The sequence below is a fragment of the Lupinus angustifolius genome, chromosome LG09, assembly GCF_001865875.1.
Source record: "Lupinus angustifolius cultivar Tanjil chromosome LG09, LupAngTanjil_v1.0, whole genome shotgun sequence".
Lineage (NCBI taxonomy): Eukaryota > Viridiplantae > Streptophyta > Magnoliopsida > Fabales > Fabaceae > Lupinus > Lupinus angustifolius.
The window spans coordinates 17,493,902-17,511,666 of NC_032017.1; the positions used below are offsets into that span (position 1 = coordinate 17,493,902).

At 32.9% G+C, this 17,765-nt stretch overlaps 3 protein-coding genes across 7 annotated transcripts; all 3 read right to left on the reverse strand.

Moving 5' to 3' along the window:
- LOC109356642 lies at positions 749-11,653 on the reverse strand. Of its 4 annotated transcripts, none has more exons than XR_002108765.1 (8): positions 11,506-11,631; positions 10,740-11,129; positions 10,584-10,636; positions 10,160-10,197; positions 9,716-10,034; positions 8,714-9,021; positions 7,295-7,995; positions 749-759 (listed from the first exon to the last, which is right to left on the reverse strand). XR_002108765.1 is itself a non-coding variant. In XM_019600066.1 (8 exons), exons 2-8 carry the CDS (start codon positions 11,516-11,518, stop codon positions 7,413-7,415), a joined length of 1,704 nt encoding a protein of 567 aa, XP_019455611.1. In that variant the 5' UTR covers positions 11,519-11,540; positions 11,587-11,653; the 3' UTR covers positions 7,138-7,412. The 4 variants fall into 4 exon arrangements, 3 of the variants coding, with proteins under 3 accessions (XP_019455611.1, XP_019455613.1, XP_019455610.1); XM_019600066.1 differs by lacking the exon at positions 749-759 and having other exon boundaries at positions 7,138-7,995; positions 11,506-11,540; positions 11,587-11,653; XM_019600068.1 differs by lacking the exon at positions 749-759 and having other exon boundaries at positions 7,138-7,995; positions 10,740-10,846; positions 10,904-11,129.
- On the reverse strand, positions 1,095-4,551 carry LOC109356644 (uncharacterized protein C23H3.12c-like). The gene is made up of 8 exons (XM_019600070.1): positions 4,038-4,551; positions 3,540-3,604; positions 3,342-3,440; positions 2,743-2,790; positions 2,541-2,610; positions 2,332-2,403; positions 1,901-2,026; positions 1,095-1,384 (listed from the first exon to the last, which is right to left on the reverse strand). The coding sequence occupies exons 1-8, from the start codon at positions 4,233-4,235 to the stop codon at positions 1,241-1,243; spliced, it is 822 nt and encodes a 273-aa protein (XP_019455615.1). The 5' UTR covers positions 4,236-4,551; the 3' UTR covers positions 1,095-1,240.
- LOC109357280 (ubiquitin-conjugating enzyme E2 34-like) lies at positions 12,604-17,336 on the reverse strand. 2 transcript variants are annotated; one of them, XM_019601123.1, is made up of 10 exons: positions 17,166-17,336; positions 15,614-15,750; positions 14,989-15,043; positions 14,674-14,712; positions 14,453-14,516; positions 14,296-14,357; positions 14,154-14,193; positions 13,943-13,970; positions 13,297-13,388; positions 12,604-13,195 (listed from the first exon to the last, which is right to left on the reverse strand). In XM_019601123.1, exons 2-10 carry the CDS (start codon positions 15,668-15,670, stop codon positions 12,913-12,915), a joined length of 720 nt encoding a protein of 239 aa, XP_019456668.1. In that variant the 5' UTR covers positions 15,671-15,750; positions 17,166-17,336; the 3' UTR covers positions 12,604-12,912. The 2 variants fall into 2 exon arrangements, with proteins under 2 accessions (XP_019456668.1, XP_019456667.1); XM_019601122.1 differs by having other exon boundaries at positions 15,614-15,760.

A 17,765-nucleotide genomic window follows, 5' to 3' on the forward strand; every position in this document is an offset into this window, starting at 1 on the left:
ATTTATTAATTTTTTCTCCTCTTGTCCATACTAACAAATTTGACTAGCTCTACTTTTTTGTTGTTATTAAAACTATAACCAATATTAAAAGAAGATACAATTATAATCATATAATATTTTAAAAATAACTACTTTTGTTAATATGGGCAAATATAATTGGAAGTGTTTTATAGCATTCATGTTGGAATAGCTTTAAAGTCGATCTAAGTCCAATGATCGTGGAAAAAAAAAGAAGCTTTCCCACCGCAATACAGAAACCAATCATCATTTATGATTACACAAAAAAATCAATCTTTGTGAGGAGGACATAAAACTAAGAAGAACCCATGAATCATTTTCCTTCACCATTACATTCATCTTGGATAGTCCCACCTAGGGCCGATAATGAATCGAACCAATTCAATATTTGTTCGAAACTCGATTCATTATTTAGCTTGATAAATTTAGTTCATGAACCAAATAAATTAAACTTGAAATAAAAATTGAGCTAGCTAAATAAACGAGTCAAACTTGAGTTGACTATAGTTCAACTCATTAGATTCATGAACTAATTCGATATATTTATAATATGAGAAAAAATGTAAACACCGAGAGTGTAAGTTTTTTATATTGTCACTGTATCATCTACCATTCATTTTCGATCATCATTGATTTTTCAGAAAAAATAATCCAAATGAATAGTAAATGATACATTGACTGTGTGTAAATGTTTATACTATCAATGCATAAATATTATACTCTTATAATAATATATTATACCTCTTACATTATTTTTTATATTTATTTTTTTATATTTATTGTTATTATATATAAACAAAGTTATATTTATATAAAAAACATTTTGCAATATTTTAAAATTTTTAATTAATTATTTGAGTTGTCCAAATGAACCATTCGAACTGAACCGACCAGTTGCGAACTTTAACCGAACCGAACTCGAGCTAAAAAATAACTCATATTAAACTCGAGTCAAATTTCGAGCTGAATCAATATTTATTGAGCTGAACCGAGCTGAGCTCTAATTCCCTTGTTTTCAACCCTAGTTCCAACTATCTCAAAACCTCATCACTCAAGACAAAACAGTTAGCATAATGTTCAAAAAAAAATATCCATAAGTAAATTTACTAGTAATGAATATCTCTCTAAACATATAAGCAAAAAAATTCAGGAACTTTAACCTAATACAAGGAAATTGAAGAAATAAATGCCAATGCAAAAGGTTGCATTACAAAACTGAAAATTAGAAAATAGACTTTTCATATTTGATAACATCTTTGGTGTTCAAATCATAGATCTTGCAAATTTTTGAGATGGCATGGTGACTAAGGCCGTGCCCATCTTCCTCGCGAACAATGTTCTCGAGCTCCTTGGATGGCCTCAATACCTAATTGATAAAGGATTAAAAAGCAATAATGGGTAGAAAATGAATGCTTGCACATAAAATAACATTATTGCACTTTGGTACACTATTATAATTGAAGATTTGACATGTTCTATTGGACAAAATCACCTTAACCCTCTGACATGTATATTAAGCAAAACCATGAGAAGCATGAGTTTGTGCATATGAGATGTGTTGAAAAATGCATTAACATAGCTAATAAACATGCACCTCGAGTATCTACACTGTTGCACATCACATAATTTCTAAATTTATCTCCAGCAAATACAAGAATATTGTAGAGTAACTCAATGAATCAGTATATCAAAAGCTTAAAAATATATGTAGTTTTTAGCTTATGAATGAAATAATTTGAAGCCTGCAAGGGAGGTGGAGCACTATGAATTCACTAATAAAAAATATAGTTCATGCATGTTTGTAAAATGTTTTAAAGCCAGCTTTAAAATCACTTTCAGTTCGCAATAACTCAATCAATAAGCAGAATATGTAAATACTTACCCATTGTGGTTCATTTGAACTATGGTTTTCAGACTTGGACTCTGTATGCTCAGCTTCCTGCTTATCAGTAGAAGTGTTTGAAGTCTTGCTGCTATCTGAGACTAGCTGAAACAGCTTCTCACTTCCCTGCAAAAAGATACAAATAGAGCACAGACTTACTACACAATTCAAGATTAATGAAATAAGAAGCCGAACTCCAAAAGTTATATTGAAAAAACCCAAGAAAACCAATCCTCCACAAGAACACAAATTTTTTTGTTGTCTACAAAACAAAGCACTGTTAGATGACATTAGAAAGTTGAGTCAAATTGAGACATGAGCAATAGAAGTTAGTGACGGTGACAACAAAACAGACAAATCAACATGAATGATTAGGAGGGGGAAATGGATGGCGAGTAGTCAACTACTAAGCAAATTTAGCAAATACAAACCTGAAGGGCTCTCCAATGAGAATAAGTGCGAAATAAAACCCAGAAGAATGGGACGTTAGGCAAAGGTAAAACCTGCAATGTACATTCAGTAGAATGAGTATCAATTAAAGCAAAGAATGAGTTGAAAGTAAACAATTTTGAAAAAAAGTTTAAGAAAGCAATAATATATTGGTAGTTAACATTCACTGGAGTACTGAACACATACGTACGCTAAATGCAGTGGTCAATGGAATCATTGAAATTGAACCATAGAAGTATTTCCTGTGAATAATTGTTCCCCTGAAACCGATACAGTTAGATCAATATGAGGGTTTACATTCAGAATTAAATCACAAGCTGCAATAAAACATTTATTGTTAACACAGGATGTGTTTGTTCCAAACCACCAATGGAGGTGAAAGAGATAACTACCTCATAGCAATATGCCTTAGTCTTCGGCGAACAAGTTCAGCATTCAAACTGCAAAAATATTGTAATTGTCAAAAAATCTAGAAGAAGCAAAAGAGTAACTCAGATTCTTCTTCATACAAATCATGTTCTCACGTACTGTTTTCAAATGAATGTATTCCATAGATTTAAAACAGGGAATACTAAATCAACAAAGCCTATAAATAAGTAAAGAAAAGCATAGCAAATTCTGCTAAAGGATAACATTAACGACAATATTTAAAATGAAATTCTAACCAAGGAAAAATCACCATGAAAAGCCTCATAGATGGAAGGTCTCACATCACACAATTCATCTTAAGCCATATGAACCAAATTAAAATCAGAGAGACGGAAGTGAAGAAGAAATGAGCTAAAATACACATTTATCAAGTGAATGGACAGAGTACCCCCAATATCAAGCAAAACAGAATTAATGAATATCATGATCAGTTAAATCAAGTAAACAGAAATAAACAATGAAGAAACCAACAAAAGAAAAACTAACAGTAAAACATCAAACGGACAACACATCCCTAAACCGACTAAGCAGGCATCGAAACAAGGTCACCAATATCACAAACCTTGATGGGTAAATGACTTCAACACCAGTGACTTCCTTTGATATAGATTTCAAAAATATCTCGGACGGCTTAACCCGTGACAAAAGCCACACCCCCAACCTGCAATAACTCAAAAGCACATTTGAGAAAACTAAATATTGCGTAATAAACATTCTTAAACTCTAAAGTCAAGACAAAATTATAAAGTAAAAATCTTACCCATGAACCTTCTTTTTTAAAGATCCATCCTTTGCATTTTCCAAACCAACCCATGATTTATTCATCTTTACATCCACAACAAAAACAAATGAAGCATTAGGTTTAAAAATTAGAAAATAGGCACGTGACATAGGCACCATTTGATAGACATGTCAATACAAGACAAAACAGAAGATATTATTTATGTTCTTTGTTCTGTGTTTGGTATACTCTATAAACAGAAAAGAAAATAATATTAAAAAATAAATGAAGTAAAACATTTTGATTCCACCGAAAAGAGCAAAACATAACATTTTATCCCCTCTTGTAAATTCCACCTTAATAAGTACCTTAAGGGCATTGTGCAAGGAACATGAACATATTATTTTTTTAAATTGATAGTAAAACATTTGAAAATTCAAACTATAGAATGCACCATTTCCTATTCAAATTTTATATTCCTGAATCCTTAATCAATCTGAGAAAGTGAAATTGATAACAAAAAAATGAACGAGAGACCTTGTTGGCGATGTAGTCAACAAAAAGCTCAGCTTTGGCGTTAACGGGTTTATCATCAACGTTAACTTTGTTCCATAGGTCTTTCAACGTTGCAGGAGAATGAGACAAAGTAGCAGATTCATGGATTTTAGGTTCCACTGATCTGGTGAAGCACCAATTTCTGCCTCTTATTGGGAACACAACCAATTTGGCTCTCATGCTAACACCCCAATATGAATGCGATTAAAACCCTAGAAAGTGAAAATTCAAATAAGAGAATAAAAGTGACAAAGTTACAACCTTTGATAGGAACCGAAACAGAATCCGAAAATGGGTAGTGAAAAAAGGTAGATGATGAAGAGAATGAGAAAGTGCGTATAAAAGGGTTAGAGAGAGTTATAGAGATGATGGAGTTTGAGGAGGTGAAAGTGGGTGAGGGAGGAAAAGGAAGGAAGAGTAATAACTAATAAGAAGATGGCCAAAGGCAGCGGTGGCCTTTGTAGCCCACAGATCACCACTACAATAATAAATGCATACACATACAAGTATATTCTCTCAATCTAGCCTCTCTTTCACAAATATACTTGCAAGTAGTAGATGTAGGAGTGAGCATGATTAGGTCCTAACTGCTCATCTGAATAGGATTGAGTTTCATCATGTTTAAGGAGGTTGGGTTTAAGTTAAAAAATTAGACTTGGACAATATCTAGGATTAAGTAGGGACCAAACATGACACGGTCTGACCCATCTCATCTCATGGTCACTCACTTATTATGTTTATGTTTGTATGTATACTCAAATGTATAAAGAGTAATGACACATTTCCTATCGAAAAGTATCATTGATTCTCTAATTTTTCATCATATATACATGATTAATAATATATATAGATATATTATTTTATATGTTAAATTACATATTCATAATAATAAATAATATTGAAAAAGACATGCATTATATTTAATTGGGTCTAAGGTCAGATTCAGGTTTTGACTCATTCAATATTTAGGATCATGTTAGTTTCGGGGTCTATAACTGGGTCCGAGTTCAAAAATGACCTAACCAACGCCCAAGAAAGCCCATGATCACTCCTAAGTAGATGCAAAATTGTTGCTTAGCCTTCCTTTGGTATGCAAGAATTAGAGGAGAAAGAAGTTGGGAAGAGAGAAAGAAGAGAGCAGTGATGTAAAAACTGTATCGTGTCAGGCAGTTCGACCAAAAAACCAGCGAACCGGATCCCTAACCGGTACAGTATGGATGTTGAACCGGTCAAGTATCAAAACCGGTCGAAACCGGTGAACTGGCCGAAATTTGACTAAATCGGCCGGTTTATACACATATTTGTTTAAAAAACTTAAAAATTCATTAATGGTGACCCCTCTTTCCGACTATTTTTCAACACTTCAAGGTATATGCTTCCAAGGCATACGTATATTACACTTTTTTTGTTCCTAACATTGGTGTGTAATCTCAGTGACATTTGTGTAATCTAGTCAACTATGTGAAGGTAGGATTTGGTGCAAAAATGGAACCTCGATATGAGATAACTTTGACTCATTGGTGTTAAATGTTAAAACTCCAAATTTATTTGTTTTGTAAGGTGAGTTATGAATTTGTGTCATTTATTTATATTTTGCGTTTGTTAAATGATACTTTTGGATTGATATATGTTTTGCAATTTAGACTTTGAATTTGTTAAAGACTTAAATTGTTTGTTTATGTGAATTTTGAGTAGATTATGAATATGAATTATAAATTTGAGTATCTACTTATTTGAAATATTTTTGTTATAGGTTTTTATATATATAAATATAAGTTGATATGTCATGTTTATCCGACATGCGGTTTAATTACTGAACCATTGGTCGAATCACTGTACCACTATACCAGTACTCTGACCGATTTGATAACCGGTGCAGTTTCAACAATAGTGGAAGAAAGAGTTTGTATCTTTCCTCAATTTGGTTGACATGTGAAATAGGAAAGAGAGAAGAAAATTATATGGGACTTATGCCCAAAAATTTTCTCTCATTGAATGCAAATAAAGTAGAAGAAAAAAAATGCTTGACAATGGCAAAAATACCTCTCACTTATCTTATTTTCTTACATAAAATACTACCCAATAAATTAATTGATATAATGAAAAAATGTTATGACAATTATATTGCAATGAACAAGTTTTAATATTTTATATTATATATATTTAATTTAAAATAAATTTTATAATCTTAAATATTTACTTAGTAATAAAACACTTCTTTATACTTTCTTTATTGTATGAATATTTTTGTCCTTCAAATAATTATTTTTATCTCTTTCTTTTCTCTTTCTCTCATACCAAACAATATAAAAATTTACTATAATTTTCTCATATATTTTTTTCCTCTATCTCTTTCTCACCAATCTCTCTTGTCTTATTTTCTTCCACTCAACCAAAGAAAACATTAATGTTAGTCACATTTTCAAATAAGGGACATAGTCCCTCCATGAAAATATGAAAAACATGTTATATAAAAATTAGTGTTATATTTTTATTTTTATATGTTGCATTGTTGTGATTTCTTAACTTATGTATTTGGATGTGTGAGAATTAATTACTTTTTTCATTTGTGCATTCTTTATGAATTGTCGATTTCAATTTAATTAATAAAAAAACAATTCATCATATTTTCGGTTTTTATATATTTTAAAGAGAAATTAATGGAGACATATCGAAAAGGTACCTTCACTTTCCCAATGACTTTGTGGTGAAAAAAGGTTATTAGAAACATGTGTAAAAGTATTTTTACATTTATATATTGATACTTTGATAGGCTATTGATATAATTTGACTACAAGTGGCCCACTTAATTTGTATCGATGTACAAAATAATAAATTTGTGAAGACTAAGAGAGAGAAACATGAGGTGAAATGAGAAATGATAAATAAGGAATATAGTTGTGAGTCTTGAATATTTTAAACATGGAAATATTTGAATAAAGTCAAAAAAACATCAAAAAAAAACTTGAATGAAGGGAGCACATGGATTAACAAATCATCAAATGGTATACAAATTTGATATACTTTTGCTAAAATGTCTCATTTAATTTTCATTTTCTTCCTCCATAATTAAGAGAATTAGAAATAGATTCAACTTCTAAAATATCAAAAGATTCCTAAAATACCAACAACTTCTGCTCCTAGTTTCTTCCCTATATTTGACATTACATCCTAAGATTATACCTTAAAGTAAACACACTTCAAAGAAATACAGTACCAATGTCTGACATCTATATAACATAAAGCAAATCTCTCTCTCTCTCTCTCTCTATATATATATAATATAAAGCCAGCCAAAAAGTATGGCATTGCTTCATTGATGTCTGATATTATGAGCTAGCTTCCTTTCCATGAATTCTACTGTTTAACCACTTCAACAAGCCTTCCACAAACCCACTTTTTAGTTACAGTAGGTGATATAGGTTGTTTTTCATCTTTGATGGACTGAATTCCTAACACAGTTGAAGAAGTGTGTATTTTGTATTTGCTACTATGCTCATGCTCTGTTTGACATTGTTGATTTGATGAACTAGATTGCTCTATCTTGCAGTTGAAACCAACAGGGATAGAAACAAATCCATTGATACTTGTAGGGTGAAGTTGTTCTGAATCACCATCAACAAACTTCTGCAACGAAACTTTTCCTAAATCTTTGTAGAATTTGTAATCACTTGATGATAATGTTTCATGCCCGTTTACCGGGTCCTTATGTGATTGGTTTAGAGCTTCAAAGTCTGCATCATTTTCCTTCTTGACCTCACTTGAAGAACTAGAAGGAATATTACTTACAACAATGCCTTGTGCATCAATGGATTCAAGTGATTGAATTGCTTCAGCTATAAGCTGTCTAGTTTCTATGAGGGAAGTTTGAGCAATGTGACTCTTTGTGGTGGCAAACTCAAGTGCCTGAGCGGCCTTCTCAGCTTCCGCAATCAATAACCTGTGCAGTTACAAATTAGTGATATTTCATGAATGTGTGTGTAAGAGGGTAATGCTAACATAGGAATCAAAGTAAGCACAACATGTAATTTTGCAAGCTAATCTCAAAAGCAAAACAGAGATAGACAATGTTTAGGTCTCAAGTTTGGTGGTTATTCATACTTCTGATCAGGTTTTAATACCCAACTCTTATTTGGTTTTTTGGCACATCTCAACCACAGTTATAGTCATCTTCACTTATACACCTATCATCTAACTCAGCAAATTATACAATATGTATTTATATATATATATATATATATATAGAGAGAGAGAGAGAGGGAATGGATCTAGTGAGAGGAGCTTTTTTATGTGAGGGAGAGATGAGTAAATATTGGCTATATGAAGACATAAAAAGATTACATGACTCATTAATAACATTCAGTGAATGTGCTGTGGCTCCTGTTTGACCTATGAGTTAACATGTGTTTTGAGATCCAACATCAAAAAACTCAGAGGAGATTACTTAATTGGATATGTTAAACTAATCCATCACTAAGCCAAATCATTAAGACCCTACCTAAAAGACTGACAGACACACATACACAAGTTCATCAGAAATACAAAATTTTGGGTGAGCTAACGAGAAATACCACACCTAAAACAAATTGAGTTTCAGTTAATTGAGAACTAAAATCATATAACATTTGCAACCAGTTATTATTAGTAAAAAAAATTACCTTGCTTGTTGAATGGTTTTAGTCAGTTCGGTATCTGCAGCAGATCTCTGTACTCTAATGGTCTTTAACATCTCCAGCTTAGAACTCACCAAAGGATCCTTGAAGGAAGGAGAAGACATGCTTTTTTTCAACCGGACATAGTTAAGAAATTTGGTGTCACTCTTAACATTAAGATTAGCATTCATTTTCACTATAGGGTTCTTCCTTATGGATTGTGCACCATCAATTGGCCTTCTTCTTGGTTTCCTTTCAGCTCTTTCAGTGTCATGATGCTTGCCTTTTGCAGAGTAAACTTTATTGACATATTCCTGATTTACAGAAAAAATGTTGGTCAAGACTCAAGAAGCTAGCCAATGCCTATCAACATGTCAAAACTCAAGAATTGTACATGTCAAACTCACTCAGATAAGGCATCAGAAAACACAAACCTATCAATAGTTTTGTACCAAAAATAAGGACAGACAGAATGAGTTTTGTTATATGACACTGTATGCTTTTGACCTTTGGCATTTCTTACTGCACTCCATTTTTTGTATGATGAAGTATACATGCCATGGTCCTCCGACTTAAGTTTTTAATAAAACTCAGCATTTAACCATTTATTGCAAAAAAACTTGTGAAAGCAGGTCAGCAACATAGAAGGAACACCTAAAAAGGTGAATGTCTAATAGGAGCATAAATATCTCTATTACTGTTCAGGCTCATACTCCAATACTCCAGGTAGCTTATCAAAATCACTTCCTGGAAGAATTTTCTTCTTCACAATATTCAAAAACTTAAGAATCTTAATTAGAAAAATATGGTGATCAGTACATATGTCTGACATTTTAGATAATAAAAATACTGTTTTTTAGTCAATTTTAAGTCGGTGTGTCCTCAGAATATAAACAATACCAAATGAGCAACTTTCAAGTCAATTTACACAAGTCGAAGATACCAAACTTTTAATTACTGTAAAAACCATAAACCATGCAACTTCAAGGTATTAAGATATACACTCACAGGATCAGCCCATTTTGCAGAGATCGCTGCTGCAATTTTCCTTCTGTGTTCTAGGGTCTTGGGTGCTCTATTGCTACCTGGTTCCCTTGGCATTGTTTTACATTCTTTGACACTCGCTAACCACTCTAGCTCGAGCTGTTCATTCAAGATTTCGAAGGAATTCCATTGCAGCTCTTCCTGACCAGCATAGCCTCGTCTAGAAGTTTCTGCAATTAAATTCTGCCACTTGAAGCAACAAGTTTCCTGCACCACCTTCCTTTCACGCCTCCTTTTGCATCTCATTTTCACTCCTGCAGCTATCTTCAGTCTTGTTTCAATACTGTACAATCAATAGAGAAGATCGAGACAAGTAAAATCATATAGGAAAAAAAAGTAATAAACTAAAAAGGCAGTATTTATTAGTTAGTAACAAACAGAAATAGTCATGGCAAGGCATTCACTCACGTTTGTGGATGCCGAATATTAGCTAACTTCATTTTTATCTGCATTACCAAAATATTGTTAAGGAAATGCAAAAGAAATTATCGAAGCTGAAAGTGAAAAAACACAACCACCGTTCCGTAGATATATTATGTAACACCTAATTAGTTATTAGATTACGTCACCAGAAATCCCCGTTAAAGATTACAACTTAACTAAGAAATTGCTCACTGACACCAGAGACAAATTCCATATCCTAACATTCTAGCAGTTTTTTCTAGAAAGAGTCATTCTTAAAGCACAATATGTGCAGTAAGCTCTCGAAGAGTCTAAAATCTGGTGAGTGCTAGTGGATTGTATATTTCATGTCAAATTAAAACAGGTGTTGTAAGCTTAGTATCAAAAATTTCTTCAGCAAAGACATCAAAGTATTCTTACATGACATCACCTTAGGATTCTGCATTGCGAGCCTTGTTCTTTCCTTGATTTTCCGCAAAGTTTCTGCTCACATATTTAACAATTGAGCTTATGTTAGAGCACAATAAGATAAAGACAGAAATCACTGGAAATTGAAGCAAAGAATTAAAGTGAAGGATTTAGTTACCAGGACTGTGCTTTCTCCCTTTGTTCCACGCCGCTTGTCCCTTATTCGCTTTTGAAATTTTCATTCTTCTTAACCTCTCCTTTTCATCAGGTTCTTCTGACTCTTCAACGGAAGATTCAAGCAGAACCTCACGCGGATTAGGACTTAGACCCAGATCTAAGTCTTTGGAACCCAAACATTTATCTTCCATTGCAACCAAGTTATTTGGTTCAAGGATAGTAGCAATTGCCTTAATCAGTGGTCTAAACCTTCCCAACGATTTCCAAGCACAAGCAGCACTATGCTCATTACAGAAGGCAAACGATACCGATGATAGTTTGCCATGATATGGTGTTTGCACCTTGAGTGAACATAAATTATATTGCAAGGAGAACTGTGCATTTGCAATCTCTGCTAACGAAATTAAAGAAAAACTATTAATAACAACATATGAAACAAAAATACATCACCACACTCATATAACTAGAGTATCAGTGTTTTAAATAACACTTCACAACTGCAATTGCGGCTGCAATTATCGGCTACATTTTCCGGCACTTGCGATAAAGATAATATCATCGCAACCGCAATTTAAATCACTGAAGTATACATTGACACAGTATAGTGCTAATATTTTTGCAACTACTGTCATACTTCCATCCATATTATCAAAATTCAAAAGATAAAAGTTAGAGTGTCTAAAAAAGTATGTGACATGAGAATGATATAAAAATAAGATTTTGAAGCAAGAGAGGGAAACCCAAAAGAGAAAAGAGAGAGTACGGACCAAAAAAAGGCATGAGGGCTCATTCATTCATAGAAACAAAGCAGTGAGTGTATAATTTGTAAATGTCTCATATATGTCAAAGCTACCTCAACTGGATAACGTAACCGTTAGCCACTTGTGCTGAACCTAACCCACTTACCTTCTCTTACTTTTTTCTTTCTTCTTTTTTAACTTGGACTCATCACCCTCCTTTCTCAACAAAACATTACCATCCCACTTAAAAAACAGGAGTATAATTTTTTGTGAGATATTTTAATATTTTTTGTTTGAGGTGATGAATTTTTAATATATAATTAATGTAAAGAGAGAGAGAGTAGTAATAAATAAGTACATAAAACATGAAAATACAATATTGATATTCAATTTAATTATATTGTAAAAACTAAAACATTGTTTATCGTATATTTGAGAAAATATCACATTTTGAGGAACAAAAGAAAACATCTTATTTTGTTTTTTTATTTTGTTTACAAGATAACTTTGATGCATTGTTTAGTACAAAATATTTGTTCACATGGTAATATGATTATCTTGCCGAGACTGTAATTAGATATTTTTGGGTAATGGTATTTTCTCAAATATAGGGATGTAGTACCTTATACCTCAACTTACAAATACAATCATTGACTGCAGAGTTTCATATTCATAAACTCATATTATATCTTTCATGATTTATTCATGTGGTGTTAATTATAATTGACTCTAAAACCATACATATTTTTTGGTACTACCAAGGATATTCCTTCACTATTTGACTAATGAACTAATCATTTTCAGAGTGCGTAACTGTCCTCCCAAGATATGTCACTCACAGTATAAGAGTACTTTTTTACTTATACGCTTTTCATGTGGTGTTTTTGATTTAGATCTCTTATGCAAATCAAAATTTTAAGAGATGTAAAGTTATGTGGACAAGTAAAAATGGTAATGTTTAACTATAGAGAGTATAATAAAAATGGTAATAAAGACAAATTACAGAACTATCCATCAAAGGTATTTTACTTGCAAGTTTTTCACTTTTCTAAGCTCAAATAAGTAAATGGTTTTTCTGATGAAAACGTTTATGGTTTAATAAGATAAAACAACTTACCCATTCTATAATGTAGAATGTAGACCATACCTAAGGGGTATGTGCAATGTGTTTGCCAACAATCACTACAAGGAAACAAACCTTAACTCAAACATCACAACTCACAAGTATGTAACTTCTTAGCATTGACTACAGAAAGTTGGTCATAAACAGTTAGACACAGGAGTAAATTCAAACCAGATATAATGCATCCTACATGCCCATTTGCCTATACAAATCCTGTTACTTGACAAAAACCTAAGCAGACTTATATAAAACCAGTTCCAGGAAAAACATTTATGGACCCTTATTACCGATTAAGATTTCATTATCGATCATCAAAGCTGAAGCAGCGGTAATGCCATTACAACCCCAAAGATGGAGAAGAGTAATAACAACATCCATGTTGGAAATGGTTGCTTCTTGTTTTTCCTCACCTCTTTCAAACCATCTATTTTTTCTGTGTCTTCCCTTGTAGAATCTGCATTCTTTTCCAAAAGGGGCTTTGAAGCTTTGTCATTAGACGCCTCTGATGATTCCCTCTCAGAAGCAACTTGCTCAGAAAGCTGCTGCTGGTTGTACCTCTCCACATACTCGGGGAACATTTTCCTGAATGTTGCACTGTGGGGAAAATTATGAGAACAAGAACACTTTTTTTGTGAAAACACGAATTACAGAGACATTGCTCAATTTATCATGAAAGCTAGGTGCAATATACTTACTTCTTACAATTGAAGGAAAGGGAAGATTTTGCTAGACGCTGCTTCTCAGCGGTAGTGGTGTTTACACTGCCAGTAGTTGGACTGTTGTCCATCTGCAAAAGAGAAATCCGTTAGAAACCAAAAGATGGAAAGAAAACATTGCTTAAATGGTGAAGTGTGAACTGCATTCGAGTAAATTACAAAAGGTATTGAATGGATTCTATTAACAAGTACTATATGCACCTACAACTTGGGATTTGGGAGTCTACCAACCACAAAATTCGGAAAAGTGCATTGGTTCTCAGTTTGATATAATGCATACAACATGAGCTTTAACTCAGTGGTAGACTGATAAGAGTCTTGGGAGAACCACACCACAAAAGCCAGCTACTGAAGTTTGAGGCTTGAGGAGCCCAAGGCCCTATAGAACCAATACTAGAATCTCATACTTCTAATGTGGGACTCATGTTCCATATCTTGTAATTGGATCCTAACATAGACGGGGTCCACACCAAAGCTAAGGGACCCAGGTTTAACTCCTATCACCCCCACCATCCACCCTAAAGAAAATTAAAGACGAGTAATATTTTGTGGAGGAAGACCAAGATAAAAGAGATGAAAGAGACTAGAACTCTTTTAGAATATGAAGAAGCCAAAACATACTCACCATGAATGAAAGAAGTCCTGTAAGTATGCTGCATCCATAAATTGGAATATCAGTACAAAGCTATAAAGTAACAATCTACACCTACAATTTCTCTCAGATACAAGCCACTTGTGCGAAAAAACATATAATCACTTTTTAAAAGTCCAAGATTAAATAAAAACAGACCAAACTACAAGACATAAAGGAACTTCATAAGGTGAATAAACCTGACCTTGACACAGACCACATAGGATTCCAACTTTCTGGATGAACTGTAAAAGCAGCAAAACCCACGGAAAGTTATATTATATAATGTAGGTAACTCTTGATAATAATTGTAATTGATTTATGCTCCCACAGATGAAAGAACTTACAATCACTCATAGACAAACAAATCTTTTTCTGAGTCATGAACCGTCCATTAGGTGTAGTCATGCTGCAATTATATACATTTAATCATTATTAGTTTATTACAACAAACCAAATAATTGAAAATTAGAATGAACAAGCATGCTGCAGCGAGAAGAACACCTGATCCCAGGAGGTTTATATGGATATTCAGGAGGAAACTTGATTTTTCCATAGTAATATCCACCTAAAACAGGGGGGAAAAAGAAGACATAAATACTATAGAAATTGATATAGGAGTACATCAATTGGGTCATTTAAAAAAGACAAAGCACGGTAGGAACAATTTTTTTATAAATAAAAATGAATATATGCAATAATTAAAATTTGCTAAATTAACAAACCCGCAAAAGGTGTTCCTTCGCTTCCCTCCAGCACATAATCTGAGACATTAACAGAGAATAAGATCAGTCTCAAACACTTTGTAACAAACAAATTAAAATCAAGTAGCTGACATCACAACACAATCTTTCTATTTTTGCTGACAAAATAGTGGTATTGAGGAGGGGTAAGCCTTGGAGCAAAAGCCATGTAATCATGGGTTATACAGCATTGGTAAACACAAATACCAATGGTTCAACATAATATTTTTCTGCTTTTTGGCAATCAGAGTTCATATAAGCTAATACAGTAAATGTAACAGTGCAAAACAAACTTACGCCACTCAAGAATATCATTTGGAGAAGGACGAGCTACAACATGGGAAACAGGCTCCTGCAAAGTCAATGTTAAAATTAAGCGATGTCTGGTTGACATATTCTGTTTTATTTTGATAGAAAAATAAACCGATTAAGAAAGAAGAGATATACAAAGAGTCAGTAAGACATCTACCACAACAGAACAAAAGAAAGGGAAATTTATAATGACAACGTAGAAACAGAGCTCAAGATTACAAAGCACAACGGCAGTCAAATCTCTATGTAAATCTGAAATGGCATCTGCCATAAAAAATAATTAGCCAAGCACCAAAGAGAAGCTAAAACCCTTATTTTTTCCCATGCCAGTTGACATATTCTTTAGATACTATCGTCGACAGTTATCTTCCTTCTGAAAAATAATGTCATTTCAATTTATCCATACAGACCCAAAAAATTAAGAAATTAAATTATACAGTGTAGACTAATTGGGCATGCAAAAAAAATAGAGAGGAAGAGGCAAACCAATGAGATCCCAAAACATGCATATCCATATGACAGACTGACAGTAGTTCAACAAGATAAGCATACAAACTACAAGTAAAATAAATGGTGAAGCAAAATATTCAATAAACAAAAGATGTTTTACTTTACAAAGAGCTCTATATTCCTTCTGAAGGCGCTTGATGCATGATTTTTCTGCCATCCACCAAATTCTGGACAGTATCAAAAGCAAGGCTCTACACTGTACTTTTTTTGTTTGTTCTCAAAAGTAATTTTTGATTCCTGTTCAGTACTGGTCAAGAATATGCGTATCAATAAATTGAATATAAAATAAAGAAAGTCACAGTAAACAACCTCTGTAAAATAGTAGAAAAGGCAAACAAAAAAATTCCATAATGATTAAAAAAAAGAGTGGGTTCTATGTCTTGTACGATATAAAAGGTGGTGTGGAATTGTGGATACACATAATGTAAACAAAGATCATGCTATTTTTAGGATTGCATCTGCTATTTGATATGAAGGAATCATTACAAAAGAATTCATGAATGATGTGGCATGAATCATTACAACCTAAGTCATTCGTTGACTCACTTTTATAACTGAATTCAACCTCTCATAATTGGTCATATCAGGCATAAACTATAAAAGATACCATCATTCTCTTGTAGTAGGACTCAACATTTTGCAACATGGTTGAACTGGAATAAAAGGGTCAACTCAAAGAGAAAAGATTACACCAACTCAGTCAGAGACACATGTAATTGAATGAACATCAATTGTTTTATGCAACATTAGGGAGCTGGTAAAAATTGAGAAGGGATTGCCAGCAAAAGTGACTCTTCAAATGTTGTAGGAACCACAAACATCACATTCACATAAGTGAGATAACACAAACAACAACCTTAAGATGTTAACACTATCACAACTCACAAGCCTACAGAGACCTATAGTAATATCTATCAAATTCATATAGCAATATGTAACTCCACTACAACACCGGTTAGTGCTTGAATTTTATGGAATGTTATTAGAACTATAGTATAGCCAATTTCCTGTGAATATATTGTTAGGATAATATCTACGTCCACACTTCTCCATACAAGTGCAAACCTAAAAATATCCTTATGCAATATTCCTAGAGCATATAAACCACCCCAAGCCAATTATCACTGTAGAGGGTAGACTACTGTAAATTCCATGAAACCACTACATTTGTAAACATTAATCACTGAAAAAAGCAGCAATCCAGAGTCATTTAACTCTTAAAGTTTGTACAAAACCCTGCACAACCTACACAAATATTTTTTCTTCTCATTCACTGTTACCAACCTAACATACAGTACAGAAGTAAGAACATTCATAACCTCTCTTGTATTCCCCCTTCTCATAGTCCCATTTTTTATTTCATAATTTAATTGACCTGTTACTAAGAAATTCAATCTAAACACCATGATCCACACAAAAATCAGGGGGAAACAAAAGAGGGGTAGTGCATTTCACATTATTTCCACTACGAATTCCAAAATCAACACTGACCCATAAATTATAAATTTAAAACTTGCACAATCAAATAATAAAAAGAAAACCTTGATCAGACCCCACCTTAAAAAAGATCAATCCAGGGTAAAAAACAAACACGTTGAAAACCCTAACGAAATCGATGAACAAATAAGACAATTGAAAAAAAAATACAATACCTGAGATCCGATTCCTTTTTGTTCCAATTGGAATATAATAAATTCAAAATATGATATTTCTGCGTCAATTATTTTCTCCCTTCCGGAAACGAAAGATGGAAGCGAAGAGCTCTAAAACGACGACGTTGAAGAGAGAGTTTGTGTTGTATTATTATGAGCCCTGCCTCTCTGTCCAAGTGTTATGCACCACGAAACAAAATGAACCTGCTTTTACTTTTTGGACTGTTTTACCCCTCTTCTTCCATCATTTTACTAAACACGTTAGCCTCACATGTGAGGATGTTTGAGTAATTATCACTACATGTTTTGAGTTTGCATTAATTTAGTCAATAGAAAAATTGGTGAGACATTTCTCCTTTATTCTTTTGAAAATAATAGTAATAATTTGGTAAAAAATTGACTCATGCTTTTAGGTAAATTTTCTAATGTCAATATAAGAACATAATTGATATATAACCTATATGTATATGTGTAAGTGATTTTTTAGCTATGGGACTTGCCTTTATAAATATTCTACAAAATTTGAAATATGTCATTCCCTAAAATCTCTCTTGATTTATCAATAACATAAAGTTTTGATTCAAAAAAAATTGTTACCGA

Bases quoted from the DNA above. Each gene is read 5' to 3' on its own strand.
- LOC109356644 (XM_019600070.1), bottom strand. From the start codon at position 4,235: ATGAGAGCCAAATTGGTTGTGTTCCCAATAAGAGGCAGAAATTGGTGC. The intron at 2,027-2,331 runs GTTTGTATTTGC...ATCTTTTTGCAG, and splicing joins CTCATTGGAGAGCCCTTCAG to GGAAGTGAGAAGCTGTTTCA. The intron at 1,385-1,900 runs GTAAGTATTTAC...TTTATCAATTAG, and splicing joins GTTCAAATGAACCACAATGG to GTATTGAGGCCATCCAAGGA.
- LOC109356642 (XM_019600066.1), bottom strand. The intron at 10,637-10,739 runs GTAACTAAATCC...ATATGTGAGCAG, and splicing joins AGGGAGAAAGCACAGTCCTG to AAACTTTGCGGAAAATCAAG. The intron at 10,035-10,159 runs GTGAGTGAATGC...TTGATTGTACAG, and splicing joins AATATTCGGCATCCACAAAC to TATTGAAACAAGACTGAAGA.
- LOC109357280 (XM_019601123.1), bottom strand. From the start codon at position 15,670: ATGGCAGAAAAATCATGCATCAAGCGCCTTCAGAAGGAATATAGAGCT. The intron at 14,358-14,452 runs GTGTTCTTCTCG...ATATAATTGCAG, and splicing joins TATAAACCTCCTGGGATCAG to CATGACTACACCTAATGGAC. The intron at 14,194-14,295 runs GTAAGTTCTTTC...CTGCTTTTACAG, and splicing joins TTGTTTGTCTATGAGTGATT to TTCATCCAGAAAGTTGGAAT.